Raw genomic sequence first — 19722 nt, forward strand, 5'->3', positions numbered from 1 at the left:
ACTAACTGAAGCAAATTTATCAGATGGCTGCCAAGACAGTTAGAGACTGGAGCACCTGCCCTTTGAAGAGAGGCGGAATGATATACCCTTGTTCAGCCCAGAGAAAAAGACAGCTCCAGAAGGACCTAATAGCAGCCTTCCCTTACCTAAATGGAAGGGCAGTGTTTTAGGCATCCCTGCCTTAACCTTGTGCATGTAAATCAGGACAGACTGAAAACAAGCTTACTAAGTCCTCTGAACAGACAGAGGATGTTAATGGTTACTTTCAGTAGTAGCAGTTGGGTTTTCATTGGCAAAAAACTGGGAGCGTGAAGTTTTCCACTTGTGCCTGGCTACAGAGGTGAAAACCTACTAATCAAGTACTTCAACAAGAAGCATAGCAAAAGCCAGCTCCCCCTGTGGATGTGAGCCCACGCCTGCATGCAGTTCTCCTCCTTGGCAACCATTAGGAGACAGAAGCATTAACTTTATGGTAGCCTGAGCTGGCTTCTAGTTTGGCAGCCCTGAATGTTATAGGGGAAAAAAAAAATACCTTTGCTGGACCTTCAGTTTGAAATGAAAAGGAACAGGCAACTTCACCCTATTAAATTCTGTGGATGTAACTAAAATCAAAACATGTTTGACAGGAACAACATATCACTAACTGCTCTACCCCTCTATCCCCGAGCTTACTGCACGACAAGTAAGCTTTCCTAATTCCAGTCAAATGAGCTGAAGCCTTCCAAGCAGGAAGTACATATGCTTAGATGCAAAATTCCTCTGGTCTTTTTTGTTACTGACAAAGTTATTTCCTGAACAGAGAATGTGACTTACAGAAAACAAGAACCACTCAGTACAAATTACATCCATCAACACTCTTCCTTGTATATGGACATTTCCTTCACCTAACACATTATCAAAACCATATACATTTATCCTAATGCCAGATAAAACATTAATGGCACACATTTTTATAATAGCTTCCCAGAGGATGGGAAAACACTTAAAACCAAATTGTTTGTTCAAATGTTTCATGTTAGACATGTATCATTCAAGCCAAAGCACTGTCAGATCTTTTCTCTCTTAATAGCTGTATTAACAATTAAAGTCAACAGTTCCAAAGGATATTTACCAGTAAAGTTCAAATCTGATAATCACATTTTAGTAGCTATTCTGGGAATCCAAATCCCCAGACATCTTTGAAAATCTTACCCACAGAGTACCTTTAACAGTCAGTACAGGCATTTATAAATACAACCCTGGAGTACTTTCAGTTGGAGACGGCCCACAAATGCTTCTGAAGTGTTACAATTCTTTTTATTGACATGCAACATTTCATCTACCACCATGCTGCAAAAGAGTCCTTTGAGTAGTTACAGTCCTTTCTTCAGAATGATTCATTCCCTTTAATTAAATGTCCTTGAAATATGGCAACGAATGTCATCAGATGCTGCCTTTGTTTGAAAATAGGATCAACAAGTACAGTAACAAAAGCAGAGCTAACTTTCTCAGCCCCAAGAAACACAAGAACAAAGTCTGGAGGATTTTTTTTTTTCTTTTAATAATGCTCAGTTCTACAAAACTACGATTCTTTTACATCATAGCTCAAAAAAATCAGTTCTTCAAAAATGCCTTTTAAAGAATTACCATCACTTTACTCAGAAGAGAACAACCGAAGAGCATCAAAACAAAAGCAAGAAGCAATAAATAAAAGAACAATTAACATAGGGATTGAGACATTATTTAAATATTTCTTTCCTTGCTATGTCACCCCAGAATTCAGTTTCTATCCTGGACTCTGCTTACGTAGCTGAAGTGACCGATTCCTCTCACTTTTCCAGTCAAGAAAAATCCAGACTTCAAAGATGTCTCTTATGACAGCAAGCATAAAAGTAAATCAACATGACAGTCTTTAGAATCTGTTGTACTCTGTGGTTGATGTACCATTAAAACTAAGAACTATATACCAGAAATGGATCCTTTGTTACTAGGAAGGGGAAAAGGTTTCTAATGTACAGAAATGGTAGTTCTCAAGATCAGAGTATTTCCTATACTTGGCAATTACCTTCAAGTTCTTCATTTGTATTTTAAAAGCCGTATTTCTTTTTCCACAGGCCAAGAACCACCACCAAAAATTTAGGGTAGGAAAAAACACATAAATACATGCATCAACTCATGAGATACAATCTAACCTCCCAGTAACTACGAAGAAAAGTCAGCTCACCCACCATGTCTGAAATTGTATTAGGACTATAACCTGTGAATTACAGGTCCATAAATTGTAAGATTTTGGCAGCATCCTCTTTAGAAGATTCCACAAAAATGTTACAAGCATTTTAGTCCAGATTTCGCAGGTTGCATTCTAGCCTGTTTTGGATGTAATTCAGGGTCATAATTTTTCTTGTGGCATTCCAAAAATAATGGTGTTTCTTGCTATCTGGCACCCTTTCAAAGCACATACAGCAGTTCTTGCAGCCAATTTCATTTCCCCCTTGAGACACATGTATTTCCTTAGGTGATTCATGGTCATTCACAGAAAGATGATACCCATTTCAAAACGGTTTCCTAACATTCAGTCCTGCTTTCTGTCCTCTCAGGTTCCATGTGCCACACATAAGTGGAAAACTTCACACTTCCAGATTCTTGCTAAAGAAAGCCTAACTACTGCCCCTGAAAGTAATCATTAATATCCTCTGTTTATTCCAAGGACTTAGGGAGTTTGCTTTGATTCTGTCCTGACTTATAGGCAGGGGACTAAGGAACACTTCAAGCACCATACACAGCCTTGACCATCAAAGCTAGATAAAATCTGCACTGGTTAAAAAAAATACCACTGGATATTTCAGGACTGATCATAAGACATGCAAAGAACCTGCCTTAACCTTGTTACAATTGTGCTACTCCCATTACCATTTAACTGTGAACTTGCAAACTCTGAAAAAAGTAAGCCTCAGTTTAGAGACTTCAAGACTGCTCTCAATTCCTCCAGTTGGCACTAAGGCATAAGGTGAAATGTATGCTTCCTGCAGATAATATGGCAGTGCAGAAGTGCTTTGGCTTTGTCAATAGGGTGATTTTCTGGATGTCGGCAAGATCAGAAAAATGCATGCCAGGAGCAATGCTGGCCTCAGGCAGGATGATGAGGCTTTTTCCAAACCTATCTTTTGATTGCATGAAAAACAGACACACATGTAACTTCACAAGAGCAAGAGCTCAATTAAAATAGGTTGCAATGTGCGCATAGAAATGTGGAAATAGGAAACAGTCAAGGATCTTTGTTACAAGGATCTGAAATTGGCAGGTCCACAGTTCAGTCATCTTTGTAGTGTGGCAAGTTAACTGCAGCATTATTGTTTTCCTGAATTATTATATGAAGATGAAATAGCTCTCAGTGTACATAGCCTTATCAGGATAAAGATGATGCTTCCTATCCAAATCAGACAAGCCCACTTGAGAAATAAGCCAGTAAGTATCTACACTTTTTCTTTTCCCCCTTCACTTAACAGTCTAGAAACAGCCTAATGCACATGATGGTTAAATAGCTCTGGTGGGAGGCAGCAGTGCTAATAGCAATTTCTCCAAGTATGTAAGAGCAGAAACACCACTTTCCTGCTTGGGCCCACTGTAACAGGTTTTTAGCATGTTGGTGTTTATTAGCTTTCACCTCTTCAAGCAGGCAACACATTCTTGAAGGCCATAAAGTTTCTGTGAATGACAACGTCTCCATCAGAAGTCTGCTTTTGAGATTTATCTTACCCTTGAAATACAAAATTTGGTGTTATGTTTCTTCAAGAATAAGTAATTTTAAAACAGTGTAAGTATCAAAACCAGCTTGAGCATACACTTGCCTATAAAGGAATTTATAGAAATGAGACAAAAAGCCATCAAAACAGCAAAATGCTACTTTGTCAAAAGTCCACAGAGCTCAGGTAGCTAATTAAACTGTGGAAGAGTTTTCTCAATTATGTATTATGCACAAAAAATACTAACTTTTCCTGTTCTCCCCTCCCTCCTATATAATAGCAGGAACTATTATATAACAAAAACTGTCATAAATGGAAACTGCCCAGGAAGCATGTTCTCAAAAACTATGGCTTCCACCTACAAGCACACCTCCTCAGATGAAACAGAGCACTGCAGTCCATAGGACTACCCACTAAAGTTAAGACGTGCATGTTTAAAGGAACAGGATTTTACAACCCTGGCTGCAGTCATTTAACTGGTTATGCCAAAAAGTTGGTTTCCATTTTCTTAATTAAAAAAAAAAAAAAAATCATGCCTGAGCATGGATAGAAACAAAAAACACACCACCTCAACATAAACTGCATCCAAAGCATTTCTTCTTCATTGCTTTGCATTGCTTGTTGTACTAGGTTTTACATTCTTATTAGCTAGTTGTTTGGGTATTTGGGAATTCAAAGATGCAAACCACTATAAAGCACCAAGTATTATTTTGCAAGATCTCCACAGCAGGGGGTTACCAGCAGGTGGAAAGCATCTAGAAAAAGGCTTTCTGAAAAGGTGCAAAACAGGTGCACAGCACCTACTGTTCAGCCAGAAGCCCAGGTGGGAGCTCCTGTTTATCATCACTGTCAGGATGCTGAGGCTCCTTAGCTCAAGTGAATAGCACAGGCTATTTAAAAGTGGGACATAAGCTATTACAAACCTTCCCCTGGGAGTTTAACTAGCAACAAACAAGAGCTCACCCACAAAATAGTCTAATACCTGACTCTCATAGCTTTCACAGCCCATGAGGTGTATGTCCTTTTCTACATGTCTTAAGTGTAAAGGAGCCAAACGAGATGCAGCTCCCGACGGTTTTTACAACCATTCCACGTGGTAGAAACCTCACAACTGAAACACAAAAGAGCCAAGGGTAAAAAAAAAAAAAAAAAAAGAAAAGAAAAAAAAAGAGGAAAAAAGGGAAAAGGTGCCGTCAGGTGCTATGACGGATAAGCACCACCTTGCTCGGGCCGGGGACAGCCCCACTACCCGGCTCTCCCCTCACACCCTGCGGGAACACCCCAAGGGCCTGCACCGCCAGTCCTTGACGGGGGTCCCTGCGCGGCCCCGAGACCCCCTGGGTGAGCGGGGAAAGCCCGACCCAGCTCCTCCTGCCGGGCCTTTACCGCTGGGACAGCTACGGCAGCTCCGCGGGCCCAAAGCCTTCCCGCGCCTGGCCGCGGAGCGCAGAGCTCGGCGTGCCCCGTGAGCGCGGCACCCTGATTGGCGCCCAGCAGGCGGGCCGTGCTGTAAAGCCGCAAGCGATTGGTGGGCTGGCGGCCGCGTGCGGGCGCTGCCTGGCTTTGTACACACGCCGGCCCGCTCGGCCCTTTAACAATGGGTGAGGCGGGCGGCGCCGCGTGATGGCGGGGGAGCCTTCGGGACGCCGTGCTGCGTTCTGGTGCCCCGGCCCCGCCGCGGCCGTCAGCCCCGCCGCTGCGTAGGGTGAGTGGCGGCTTCAGCAGAGGAAGTGCTGCCGAACTTCGCTGGGGCGCCACCGTCCTTCCTTGGGGCCGCCGCCTGGTCCGCGCCCCCTTCGCTCAGCCCTGCGCCGCAGCGGGAGGGGGCGGCTTAACAAGCCTCACTTGTGCCTCGCATGGCGGACAGCTGGGCTAGGGGTACGGGGGCGCCCCGCGGCGCGAGCGGCAGCTGATCGCGGTTAACTGGGGGCGAGTGGGGAAGGGGCGAGGGTGGTGCTGCCCGTCCCGTTCTGTTCTGCCCTCCGCGCTCAGTGGGTGCCGCTTCCCCCCCTTTTCCCAGGCCCCGGCCGCCGCGCCGCGCCGCCGATGGAGTTGGAGGCGCAGTGGTGGACAGGACAGCTGGCTGCCGACATCCACCAGGCGCTTCGCTACAAGGTAGCCCGGTGCGGCGGGGATTCGGTCGGGAAGGAGGGTCTGAGCGGGGGACCTTGGTGGGCGGCGGGGGACGGCGGCGGTCTCGGTACCTTTGTGAAGGCTGAACAATCGGAGCCAGCCCCGTGGCTGGAAGCGGCGTGGAAAGAGTGAGGCGACCGGACTTCGGTGGAGTTTGCTTTATCCTCAGTTAAGGCTCAGGCTGTTTGTTCTCGGGCGTGACAGTTTCTGTGAGTGACCGGACTCCTTTCTGCATTTAAAAAAGGACAGGGGTCACGGGGCGCTTAATTCTTCTGTCTGGATGTGGAAATGGCTTCAAGTTTAAGCTCTGAGGAAAGCGTTGTGGAGCTGTTGGAACAAAAATCTCCAAAAGCCAAACAAACACTAGGTGCAGCAAGAGTAGAGGGTTTAAGTAATGCTGCTTTGAAGTTACTTCAGCTAGCTCAAAGTTGCTCTTTGGGGCTGCTTTCTTAATAAAATACGTCTTATGCCTGGAGCTGAAAAACAGTTTACAGTGGCTGAGCCTACTAAAAATGCACTTTTGCTGCCTGATAGTACTTGGTGAGTGGATTATCTTTCTTTCAAGTGTGACTTTCTTGAAGTAGGGGTGGTGGGACAGGAGGACAGGATAATTTATTTGCTACCAAAGTTAGTGTTATTAAACTAAAGCGTTATGAAAGATGCATTCTAAAGCTTAATAGGTATGGGAGGTGTTGGGGGGGTTACTAAGTTTAGGGGTTTTCTTCACTTCAGTAGCATGTTTCAGAACTTTGACCTTAAGAATCTGAAAATTTGGCTGACTCCATTCCAACTGGATGTTGTCAGGAATGTAATTGTACTCAAAATGCTACTTACACACAGTAGGTAGGCTGCACAATCCAACTCATAAATTTATTAATGATAACAAAGGACAGCACTGCTGTTCTGCTGTATACAAGAGGAGGTACTAGGCAGAAGCTTGGGGAATGTTCTTTCTACTAGTCCAAATACCATGTCACAGGTTTTTCTCATCTGTGGTGTTGGTAGGGCTTTTGTTTTGTGGGGTCCCCGCCTCAAATCTGAGACAGTGCGAGGTTTATGTACGCTTAACTAAACACCTGAGAGCACACTGTAATCAGTGCCAGTGCAACATCAATCAGGTCAGATTAACTCGGGGTTTAAACATGCATGCAGCAAATGTTGACACATTGCATGCCCCATTCCTCTTCCTAAGATCACTACCTTCGGCTACCAGTTAGTGCCCTTCTCCTGGAGGCACCTGCAGAGATCTGGTAGCATTGGAACATGCAGATGCTTCAGTGCAAAGTCTGATTGCTCAAGTTGAGCTGTAGTGTGAGGGGGTTGAGTTAGCTATTGGACTTTGCATTGAAGCAGCTGAGGAGTACTCACATACCCTTGCTGTTTCCTTTTTGGGAGGTACAGCCTCTGCAGTAGAGATAATACAACAGAAATGGTAAAAGCTAAAGTCACTTGAACCATTTTCCCGATTGAAAGGTGTTAAATTTAAAATTGTTACACTAATATTATGCAGGACCAAATTATTTCTTGGTTCTTCTGTTATATAACAGATTTTGTTCTGTGAAAAGAAATGCTGAAATAATGGGAACAGAAGGAAGAGGGGAGAAATTTGAAAATTCCATTAAAAGTTTGAGAGTGTTAGCTATATTAATCTGATACCAATTAAACTAAATAATGGTTTTAACAAAATTGCATGTTGCTGTCCATCTAGGAGCTGAAGCTGCCCTCCTACAAAGGACAATCTCCGCAGTTACATCTGAGAAGATACTTTGCAGATCTGATTGCCATTGTGAGCAATCGGTTCAGGCTTTGTCCTGCTGCACGACATCTAGCTGTGTACCTGTTGGACCTCTTTATGGATCGTTATGACATATCTATACAGCAGCTGCATGTGGTTGCTCTTTCCTGTTTACTTTTAGCAAGTAAGTATGTAGCACCGAAGTTTAACTAGAGCAATATAAGTTCTGCTGCCAGATACAAGGTGTGTCTTGATAGGATATAGCAGATAGGGGAAACAAAGTGGTTATAAAAGAGGGGCATATTAGTGTGTATCAGTTTTGCCCAATTGGTAGAGCCTTTCTTTAGACTCTTGTTTTGAGTCCTTTTGGCACCTGTTGAAACTGATGGAACAAAAAACAAACTGACATGAAAAACTAATATTTATACTTGGAAACAAATTGTTCTAGGGGGAACTTTCAGAGCTGTATTGTAGGAATAGAAAGACTGTCTTTCTGAGGACCTCTTAAAATAGGTAGATCCAGTGCTGGAAATAAGAAATTTGCATAACTGTGATAAAGAAATTAAACCATCTGTAGACTGCACTGCACCCTGCTGATGGTGATGTGTGGTTCTGGAATACTTCAGATTTCATAAATTGCAATATTCATTAAGCAAGTTAAGGCTAACATAGACCCTGTATTGTCACATACAAAATGTAATACTGGTGAAATATGAAAGTGAATGTACAGTACTCTGAAAACAGAATTAATTACAAACATTCATTATGAGCAGTGCTGCATATATTGACCTCAGCTAGATTCTTGTGGTGTGTATCCATCTTTTGACATTTGTGGACCCCTTTTAGATGTCCCCAAAGAAATATGGGTACAGTTTGCTGGGATACCTGCTGCATTTATTCTTAAACCAGCAGATTCAGATAAATGGGTCCTGGCAGCAGAGCTAACTGTTGGTTCAGTTTCTGCTGATCTGTTTCCCTGAATATTTTAATTTTCTCAAATAAAATGTATGGCATCATAGCTCCATGTCCTCTCTGCTAGAAAACCAGAGCATGGAGGTGTTGACTATTTTTGCTATACTGCTTCCTTTCATTCCATCCCCATCTCACACCGATACAGCTATTTAACAGAACAGTTAAACAAGAAAAGGGTTATTTCAGACTCTTCTGGGGTAAACTTTGACTGGATGCAACCAGCCAGCAATCTTTTGGCAAAGGATAAGGTGCTGAGTATGAAAACCTTGCTTCAGAAACCAGTGTAATCCATTTAGGAAAATGGATTTGCTTTGAACTAATGCCAGACTTTCAAATGAAATTCATGTTGTGAAGAGAATTATAACTTGAAAAAAAAAAAAAAATCGCCTCTGCCATCTTTCGTGACAAGCTGCAAGTAGAGCTCCAAAAGCTGAGACTGCTTGTTCTTCCAAGCAGCAGTGCATGAATTGTTTCAGAAAATACAAACCAGAATGCTATTTTAAACTTTTGCCCTTTTTAATCAGTGATGCAATATATTAGGCAGATCACACCATGATGTATCTGATAAGGTTACAGAAGTAGTAAGAGAAATTATGATGTGACTCCTGAAGCTTTTATTTCTGTAATTACTAGAGTATGGGAAACAAAAACTAAGAGACTGAGGCTGGTATTGGATTAAGTCCTCTATAAGTACCTTGAGTGCTGGGGGGGGGGGGGAATGTTCAGTCCTGCAAAACTCCCTAAAAATGTGCATTTACAACATATCATGTAGTACTGAATAGAGATTGTAAGATGGAAAGAATTTGCAATGAAATTGAAATAGCACAACCATATGGCAAACTGTATGGAAATATGACACTTGTTTCTCTTATTAATGGGTTTTCTACATACACAATTTTGCTTCAGGCTAAAACCATACAGGCCTGACAAGTTAAAAGTCCAAGGAAAGCTGAAGCTGCTAGCAGCATTAAAGTTGAAACAGTGTATATAGCAGTGTAGGTTTTCAGCTGTACATTGCTGAAATTCACTTGTTTAAAGGGCAGGAGCGGCTTACCAGCTATCAAATCTAAACCGATGCCTACCATAACAGGCATTAAAAGCAGCCACGTTAGCTAGGGCTCTAGCTGTACTCTTAATGAGTTTTAGAAACAAAAAGGGTGTGTGGGGGGAGGAGGGTGATGAAAGCCAAATGTTGCGGTGTTGTGTATGCCAAGGCACATCACTGTGGTATTTCATTGATGACGGAGACATATAAAATAATTTGGTGACAAAAACTTGCATATGCAGTACTTCACAACCAGCTTCTGTGTGCCAGGGTGTGAAAACCAACAGGAAGTATGCACTGCACAATATCCTACGGAGTGTTTGACAGCTCTTTATAGTACATACCACTTTTTGTCTCTTTGCATCTGAAGGAAAGTCTCAATCTTGTTTGACATTGAATTGAAATATGACCAATGCAGACATTAGATACAAGCTGTTTTGCAGTTCAGTTGTGCTGAAACTTACTTTTTTTTTTTCCCCTCCTCTTTCTGTTCATCGGAAGGTAAATTTGAAGAAAAGGAAGACAGTGTTCCCAAACTTGAACAGCTGAACAGCTTGGGTTGTATGACTAACATGAATTTGGTACTAACAAAACAGAATTTGCTTCATATGGAGTTGTTGTTGCTAGAAACATTTCAGTGGAATTTGTGCCTCCCAACTGCTGCTCATTTCATCGACTATTATCTTTCTATTGCTGTCCATGAGACTGATCTTCATGATGGCTGGCCAATGGTTTGCTTAGAGAAGACTAAGTTATATATGGCAAAATATGCTGATTACTTTCTGGAAGTATCATTGCAAGGTGAGTTATGTATTCCAGATAATGACTCCTCTGTTGCATTGATAGACAATGTCCAACTTGAATTAATCCTTTTCTTATTCCTTTCTTCTAGATCATGCATTTTTAAATTATGCTCCTTCTTTAGTTGCTACTGCATGTGTAGCTTCTTCAAGGATCATCTTGCGTCTCTCACCAACGTGGCCTACCCGACTGCATCATCTTACTGCATACTCCTGGGATTTTCTAGTGCCATGTATTGAGCGACTATTAATGTAAGCTAACAGCAGCTTTATTTTTATTTTTTAAGCCCATTTCTGGATCTGTTGGTATGTTCAATGGCTGTTAGCACTCAGAGTAAATTTCTTCTTTTAATTTCAGTTTTTCTATTCTAAAAATAATTAGGTATTAGGTAATATAGTTAAGTAATAACTGTTTTGTTCTTTCCAAAAAAAAGAAAATCTTAACAGATCTAACCTCTTTCCTGTTCTTTCAACAAACCTCAGCCTTGCATTTCTACTGAACATCTTCTGGCATGCTTTGAGAATCTGTTAAATAGCTTGTTCCCAATCTCTGTAGTCTGCTCAGAGAGCAAAAAGAGAGTGAAGAGTACTGAAGGCATAGGAGCTTCTACTTATTCTGAAGTCTCTAACCCTTGGAAGTTCAAGGGATGCTCCAAACAGATTATGCAGACTGAGTGGCCAACTCTGGGGGGAGGAAGTGACCAGGAGGTTTTATTTAATGTTGCTGTATCCGTTTCTGCACTACAGTGGAGACATACAGCTGACATGAGACAAAAATGCCAAACCTTACTGAGAAGGGTTGTTATACAATAAGTTCTTTTATTCTAACCCTTAAGATCAAAACCTATGCCCACCATAACTGCTTTCCTCCTACAGAAGTTTTCTTTTGCCCAGATCTAAACACACTTGTATTCTGTAGAAGCACAGGAACAGCTATATCTGGAAGAAAGGCATATTCATTATAAGTGTGACATTGTTTTTGCTTTGCTAATGTGTGTAATTAGAGGAACAGTACCTAAAGTATGTGAGTGCTATTGTAGAATTTTCAGAACTGCTGTGGAACATTTGTGGGGTGTGAGAAAGGTGAAGTGTTTAGGTCATCCTTGCAGCGCACCATAAAAAGCAGTCTTTCAGGAAAATCTATTGAGGGGTTGAACCCCAGCTGTCTTCAAGAGATCTGCCCCGTTTTGTACAAAACCCCCCTAGATTTTAGGCCTGACTGAAGTATGTAGGTGGCACCTGATTAACCTCAGTGTAAGAGCAAGAGAAAGAGTACAGCTAAATACATTTCAGACAGGTGTAAATCAAAGGGAATTCAGGTGAGCTAAACCGTCTAACTGAAGTGTGCTCAGTGGGCTAGAAAAAAGGTGAGAAGAAGATAAAAAAAGGCATTTCCGCTCCCCAGAACAGAATCCAATATTAGTATACATACGATCTTTAAGTACTGTAATGTACATCTTTAAGAACCCTCTGATGTAATGTCTTAACCCTATATTCTCTTACTCAACTTAAATGTGGTAGAAGCAGCAAATAAGTTTTAATTTCAGGTTCTGGTAATCTGGCACTTTATTGCAGTACCAGTAGATTATATTGCACTGGTAATTTTAGATACTTCTGTATTATTTGTATTGTACTTGCTCTTTATTTGCATTTTGTATTGCTGTGCAATGAAGTGAAATGATGAAAAGAAAGTGTATTCTAGAGAAACAAATTTTAAAATCACAGATGATTTAAAGGGTAGGCTAAAATTACTTTTTCTCTTTTTTTTAAGCTTTGTAAGCTTTCAGGTGGAGCACTCTAAAAATTGTGCGGTTTAAATGTTAACCTAGAAGAGCTTAAATTATTTTAATATCTATTTTCATGTACTCTGTCTTCTTAATTTGTTTAGTGCGCATGATAATGATGTGAAGGAAGCAAACAAGCAAAAAGGACAACATGCTCAGTCTGCCCAACACACTGTATTTCAGACCCCAGCTCCAACTCCCCAGCAGGCTAATGCTCAACAGCACATACCACAGTATCTCCAAGCTCATCAGTCTTCATTACAGTATCACCATCAGGCATCACAGCAGCAAAAGTGTCAACAGATATTATCATCTAATCATACAGCATCTTACCCACTTCAGACTTGCCCTGCTGCCTTACAGTCTACTGTTCAGGCTCGAGGCCATGCACAGACTAGTGCTGCAATGTCACTTGCTGCTCCGCTAGAAGTGAAGCCATGTATAAGTGTCTCCTACAACCGGAGTTATCAAATGAATGGACGATATTCCTGTATTACTCCCTGCTTTGAGAGGTGATAAGTACAGAATAGTTTTGTGCTTGTTTGGGGTGGGAAGTTGTGTTGAGGGGAATTGTTTTGGGTTGGGTTGTTTGTTTTTTTTTTTGTTAACCCTCAAATAAGTTTGAGGGCAACAAATCAAATAAAAGAGTGTCTTTCTAGGAAAAAAGGCAACTGGATTGACAAGCAGTACCATAGGTCAAATACAGACTTGCTACAAGCACACAGAACACCCTCCAAAAAGAACGTGTATACCTGGGGGTAATAAGTTCTTACTCTGGCACTCGGAATACTCGGTGCTTCTGACGCACATCTTTGAAATACTAGTCAAAAATAGCTGTGGATTAACTATAGACTTACCTTTTAATGAAGGAGATACGCAGTATTATTTTGAAGACATTTATGTAATACCACCATACAGTATTAACAGTTTACTGAAACTTCAGAATCCATTGAATGCCAGGTTTCTCCAGATACATGGGAACCACAGGAGGAAACAGATCTCATCTGGCTAACTCTCTATTCTTGCCCCTTTTTCAGCATATGTGTTGGATATTTGCTTTAGGCTAAGGCATTTGAGTTAACTGGTATTTTGGCTAGTTCTTAAGTTTTGTACCTCACAGGATAGACACTATATTTTTGCTTCTTTTCTTTTCCCTGTCCTTTTTAAGTTTAAAGTAACTCTTTCATACTAACTCAGGGAATTTTCTGTTCATTACTCTGTGCTGCTGGTTTGTATACTTAATTGGGTATAACTTGAAGGGAGAAAGGTAAAGAGGGAAGACACTATAGCAGGTGGAGTGGCTTTTCTTCAGGGCATCTATATGCAGGAGTACCAAAGGGATATGTTAGTATTCACAGAATGTAGATGTAAGCTACTGCCCAGCAGTGTGCTACTGAATAACTGAAGAAAAGAGAGTTTCAGCTGAACTTGTACTGTACCAGAACTACTACAGTGGCTGCGATTACTCTGTGTATACACAAACACACATGTATTATTAATCAACAGAGAGCATCCTCCAGTTGTACTGATGGTATCACTCGTACAAAAAAAGTACAGTTAAATGTACTTCCAGGCTTACAGTGGAGGAAAATTCTCAGGTAATAGTGGGGCAACTTTTTCTTCTACTATGTTGCAGTTCTAGGAGAAAATGCAGAGATTTACTCTTCTAAATGGGTGGATCAAAAATATATTGCAGAGTGAACTGCTTTATCACAATTAAGGTGCTAATTATGTAACTTTATGGACTTACACTATCTCCTGTGGAGTGGGTAGTCAGAGGGTAGAAAGCTTCACTCATCCAACTATTGGATGAAAATGGTGATATTAATGGAGGGTTGGTTTTGGGTTGTTTGTTTTTGTGTTTATTTTTCTTTAAATACAAGAAGATACCTGACTTTCTCCTGTGGTGGAATATGGGAGAGAGGGGTATGGGTGACAGGATTCTTACTACTTTAAAATATCTTTATAGTTTGTGGACTTGAGGCTTTTTTTGTTTATTTGTTCTTTTACCACCTTCTGGCCTGTCTTAGTGGCAGCACTTAAAATTGTATGCCATCTAATGACCCTGAAGTATTGTGAATCTTATAGAGACTGTTTTGAAAGCAGGGGCAATTAAGATAACATTATCAATATTTATCACAGAAGAAGGGCCTTCCATAATGTTCAGAGTGGAGGGAAGACAGCTGCATTCATTCTTTCTTGGGCTGAATGATAACATGCTACAAAAACCTATACATTGTGGAGGAGAAGAAATCCTGTTTCTCTTGATTTGGTTTGGTTGGGCTTTTTTGCATAAATCCCAATTTTTGTGGTGGGCTTTTGTAGCATGTATGCGCAAGTCAGGGGGGTGAATGAAAGAGATGATCCTCTGCCTTATGTTACAGAATCAACTTTGAAATAGGCATAGTGGGGTCAATTCTTAAATAAAGTGCAAGTTGGTTTGGTTGTGGTGTTCTTGGTTTTGTTTTTCTCTCCTCTCTCCATCTTTTAATGAATATTTGCCCATGTCTGAGAGTAGTGTTCAGTAGAGACCTACCACCTCATAAGATGCCATGTTTTTTATTCAGCATTGTTACCCATTTAAGAGGGAAAGGGACTTCTTTCTCTGGGTTTCATTTTGTTGCAATGCTATATCCAAGTCCTAAATGCTCTTAACTACCTCTGATGCTATGAATGTACAGTCTTGTAATAGACCACAACTTGAAATAACAGCAGATGCCTGTAGCAATCTTTTCTGTAAGATCTTTAAATCAGCTAACTTGTCATCTTTATTTGTGGCACAGCAGTATAGGCTTTTTTTTTTTTTTTGAGTATTAGTAAATTTATCCCATAGGCATTTGATATTTAAAAATATAACTAATACTTAACACTGGAATTATAATGGGCGGGGGTGTATTCAGTTAGTTAATACTGCAAATTTACATTTAATGGGGTATTTTTTTATTTGACTATTTTAAGACATTGGGTCAACTGTAAAAAGATCCACTACATGCTGTTTGTTTTTAATTTATTACTTAGTCTAAGTTTTTTCTGACACTACAGCTGCATAATGTCTACAGAGAAAATGTACACTGAACAGTTTCAATATATTATTTAAAAGGGCTTTATCAGCGTATTTAAAAATACGCTGTTCTTACTGTTAGAACCAAAATGTGGTTTTTATGGCATGAATAAGAATGGTGCTCCTAAATGCAAAATGTCCAACCAATGGAATCTTTGTGAGTGCTATGCATTCGACTTATTTTTTAAAATAAAACTAGTTTTGAGTAAGAAGTCTTGATTGTTATGCTTTCAGGGGTGGGTGTGTTAAAACATGTAAACTGACCCTAGTCTGTCTTGAATCATCCCTGGGTATGGGCTGAAGAGGTAAGGATTTTCTTGTGTCTCCGCACCCTTTGTGACACTATAATAAGCTTCAGGAACACCATGACTTCACAATTAAAAACAAAACACAAAAAAACCCCAAAACCCAACAGGAAGGAAATCATGCAGGAAGGGGCTTTAAAACTAATTGCACCCACAGCACATGCTAGACATTGTATACTTCAACAATAAGTCTAGTGCACATCTGTAACAAAGAAATCAAGAACAAAAGAACTGTAGTAGTTCAAGATCAGGGGCGCAAATTCATCTTGTTCTCATTAAAAACCAAAAAAAACCCCAGTGATACTGGGAATATCATAGTAGAAATCATTAGGAGATGGGGGACAAGCCTTTTGTCAACAGCTGCAACCACTGAGGGTATTTACAATAGTTGTGAATACTCAGTCATGCTACATAAAATTGTGATGTATCCTAGAAGTAGTTTTAGTTGCTTACAGTTTCTGATAACTGCTCCTTACTAAAATAAATTCTAGTTCTTCCTCATAATGTGCACATTTCACATTTGTTATGAGGCTGTGCAATTATGGATAGAGCTCCAAAAATTACAGTAGGTTACATAGAATTTAATTCCTCTGAAAAAATTAGAAAATGAAGTTGAGATCTGTTATCTTGCAGCAATCCACTTTGGAATAACTCCTTGTGAAAACCCTTGCAGAGGGTCTAGAAGGAGAGCAAGCTCTGCTCTGTCCCCCTGAGGAACAAGGACAATGTTCTTGTACAATGCATTGTACTTTGGATCTGGAAAGTTTTGTCCTCACCCTTAGGCCAGCAAATACCACGTCTGTCTAGACTGTCTCTTTGAAATCTCAAGTTTTTATATCTATCTTTTTTTACTATAATTACAGAATAAGAACTACCCCTGACCTTGATGAGTCTCTAACAAGTACAAAGACTGCCAGCTACTTTTTCACTTAAATATTTCAGTACAAGTCTCTGCTTCAGATTTTAAATTGCAAGTCTGAGGCTTTTTGTGTTTGTACATAAAGCTTTTCTTGTCATCTCTGCTTCCCATGACCCAGGTTCATTATCTGCATTAAATATGAGGATATTTATATTCTTCCTGCATTGTAAATTTAGCTTAAAAAATTAAATTTAAAGTTAACATTTTAGTTATTGATGCATCACCAAAAATAGACTTTCTTCAACTGTAATACTGCTGTTAACAATATACAAGCCAGAAAGTAATGTAGCCATCCTCCTTTAATAAATTATTACCTCTACATTCTGGATGTTCACAGGAAGCAAAGTCTCTTGAGTAGATAAGGCCTTATCTGACTGAACATGAGTGCCCAGTTAGTCTTATTTTATTACAGGGTTGTCAACAGCAATTTTTCTAAAACGCCAACTAAAGCAAAAACGGCAAAATACACATATTTTTAGTCCCATTACAATGACATTTTAGAAGTTGTGGCACAAGCGCATGCTTTCATGAAGTTTACATTACACATTTTGTTTTGTCCCTGTAATGTTACGTAAAAAAATGTCTATAACTTCAATAAACAAGACATGCATTCTGACAAAGGAAAGCATTTGCTACTAAACATTAAGTAAAACCAAAACCCCAACCAACTTATAACTGAATAATTAAACAGATTTCAATATTTTCAGTGCAGCAAAGGATGTGGGCTTCTGCTGCCAGTTCTACCAAGAGAAGAATGGAGACTTAAGGAAGACATACTGGTGTTAAAACTGCAAACCTAAGATTAAGTACATAATTTCATATTCATCACTGCAAGTCAGTTAAATCATCATACCTATTAGCTGCTGTATACACTCCAAAGCTATTTAAACATTTGAATTTACTCTCCTGAAACAGCAGAAGGAAAAAAACTAATGCCACAGAATAACCCACTAAAGCGCTCAAAGTATGTATATTCTATACATCATTTATAAGACCACTCTAAGGCTATATCTAGTCAGGGTTTTTTTTCATGCTAGTCAGCCATTAACTACTAGATTTTCAGCTACTATAATGACAATTTATAATTTATTCTGCAGATAACAGAATCTTCTTGAAACAACATATTTATTTCTTTCGGTACTGAAAAGATGTGCTATAACCTCACTGCATTTTGCAACCAAAAAGCTTCATTTCCTAGTTTTCATTCCTTATCTAGCTGATGTAGGTCCCTTCCAAATGAAATACTCTAGTGTTACATAGCTTTATCAGTAACTACTCCCTAGATAAAACATATAGTTAAAACATATATAAAAGATGCTCTAGTACATGTGCAATGCCTTTTATGGACTCAATCAGTTTATCTGGTAACCAAGCTCTTGCCAAGAATTATTTTCTGCTTAAACACCTTTTTCTATGCACCTTCAGGTATCTAGGTATCCTTATCAATATTAAGAAAACAAAGATATGTAAAGCATTACTCAGAAATTTACAGAAAATCAGACAATAGAAGTAACTGAAAATTATTGTATGTGTATTGACACACTGGCACAGACTATGGATGTTCCAACACTGAAGCCCAAAGACCTACTCTCCTTTCAGTTTGACCTGCAGATTTATTAATGGGACTCCACAGCACAAGAAGTGGGCGAACTGTGAATCCACCTACCGTCAGCATAAAGTTGTGACAGACTTTGCCAAACGGTGTTCTGGTTTACCCTTTTGAACAGAGGTCATCTCTATGCATGCTTGCATTCCAATCACCTATCAACTGTTACTTACAGATTTTCGTAGTTGGTTTGTTTGTTTTTAGAACACTGGCAGCCGTCGTGTTTTGCTAAGTGTTGCAATATGTTCAGATGTGTAGATTTTGCAGGAGGGTAAATGGCACTCCAGATGGCATCACTGCAGATCTTCAGATGATGAAATTGTTCAGTAATGCCACAAAGACTGACTTTCCAGAGAAAGTGCCTGTATTTTGAAGAGCAGTTCTATGCTTCTGGACTTGCATCATAAGTCCATGCTCATATCTTATCTTAGTGCTTGTTCACTGTGGCACAATAAGGACAATCTCCAAGGACTTGGATATTCCATAACCTTCTAGCAGAGATTATGAATACCTAGAAGACTATCCTCATTGACAGATGAAGGAATGGGTGTGTAGGTATGCACCCAAAAGCCTGCTAAATGACAGATGTGAAAACAGGGTAAGATCCTACTGGGAAACATGTTCCTCTACCAGTCGTTACCAGGCTTCTATACCTACGTTCAGATTGTGTGCTCTAAAGGGATCCTCCCTCAATACCAAGATCATTGTAAGTCCTGTAAAGTCTCCTAAGACTTAGGAGAACCAGCTGGTAAAAAGGTAGCAAACATTCAGCACTACACCTAGGAAAAACCACAACGGCTACATCAAGAATTTTTTCCACTTCCTTCATCAGCTAGATTGTGAGAATACAAAAGTAGCTTGGAAGCGCTTTTCATCACCACCTTCACTTTGAGAATGCAGCCTCTTTTGTTTGTTTCCATAAGCCATTCCCTGTTTATATATTTGTGTTGATGCTTACTTTAGTACATGCACTGGTTTATATTTAACAAGAAAACATTCTTATCTCCCCATTGATTTAACTCCACGGTCATACACTGTCCCCATTGACAAAACAGTCAACATGCTTACTGGGGTAATGTGTGGAACTGTTTGTAATATATTTCCTTGCAATACAGTCCCAATTAAGAGATTCCAAAAGAATTTTTCCAGCATTAGGCAAGTCCCACTTTTCCCCCCATAATCTACACAATTCAGCAATGATGTATGCTTCCAGAGGAAAAGAAAGCAAAAAGGCTATTTTCTTACATACTTGCAGTAAGACTGTATAACATAGATTTTAAAGCAGCGCTTTCTTTTGTGGCCTTTTACAAATTGTTCTCTTTCCTTTGAGACAGGGTGAGGGACAACTCTGAATAGATCAAAGTGTTTCATATTAGAAAGAATACAGCACAAATTATAGCTGTGTCATAAACAGTACTGTATGTTGGGAAAACGTGATTAAAGGCACCAACTTCCACAACTATCTGATTTTACCTCACATGCAATTGCTGTGACTACACTGACAAACTGAAAAAGAAAGTGGTGTTGCTTAAAGAAGAATCGAGAAAGAGTAAACAGCAGAGGAGAGCAAAATAATAGGACAGACAGGGTAAAATTTGTGTTCTTTTCATTTCCCTGTTATTAAGAAAAAGAAGGTGGAA

The 19722-nt window shown here is 40.0% G+C and overlaps 1 protein-coding gene across 3 annotated transcripts; it reads left to right on the top strand.

The window, feature by feature from the left end:
- The first annotated feature begins 5278 nt into the window (after positions 1-5278).
- CCNJ (cyclin J) lies at positions 5279-12784 on the top strand. 3 transcript variants are annotated; one of them, XM_057402291.1, is made up of 6 exons: positions 5279-5427; positions 5743-5837; positions 7564-7774; positions 10109-10408; positions 10500-10659; positions 12296-12784. In XM_057402291.1, the coding sequence occupies exons 2-6, from the start codon at positions 5769-5771 to the stop codon at positions 12705-12707; spliced, it is 1152 nt and encodes a 383-aa protein (XP_057258274.1). In that variant the 5' UTR covers positions 5279-5427; positions 5743-5768; the 3' UTR covers positions 12708-12784. The 3 variants fall into 3 exon arrangements, with proteins under 3 accessions (XP_057258274.1, XP_057258275.1, XP_057258276.1); XM_057402292.1 differs by having other exon boundaries at positions 5379-5427; positions 5743-6395; XM_057402293.1 differs by having other exon boundaries at positions 5379-5427; positions 5743-6064.
- Positions 12785-19722: the final 6938 nt, after the last annotated feature.

The sequence above is a fragment of the Pezoporus wallicus genome, unplaced genomic scaffold, assembly GCF_028554395.1.
Source record: "Pezoporus wallicus isolate ANWC-B61680 ecotype Strahan unplaced genomic scaffold, APGP_CSIRO_Pwel_v1 contig_6787, whole genome shotgun sequence".
Classification (NCBI taxonomy): Eukaryota; Metazoa; Chordata; class Aves; order Psittaciformes; family Psittacidae; genus Pezoporus; species Pezoporus wallicus.

What these genes read in the sequence shown, in the direction of transcription:
- CCNJ (XM_057402291.1), top strand. Translation starts at nt 5,769, where the DNA reads ATGGAGTTGGAGGCGCAGTGGTGGACAGGACAGCTGGCTGCCGACATC. An exon ending in ACCAGGCGCTTCGCTACAAG is followed by an intron (nt 5,838 to 7,563) that starts GTAGCCCGGTGC and finishes CTGTCCATCTAG; the next exon opens with GAGCTGAAGCTGCCCTCCTA. An exon ending in TTCCTGTTTACTTTTAGCAA is followed by an intron (nt 7,775 to 10,108) that starts GTAAGTATGTAG and finishes GTTCATCGGAAG; the next exon opens with GTAAATTTGAAGAAAAGGAA.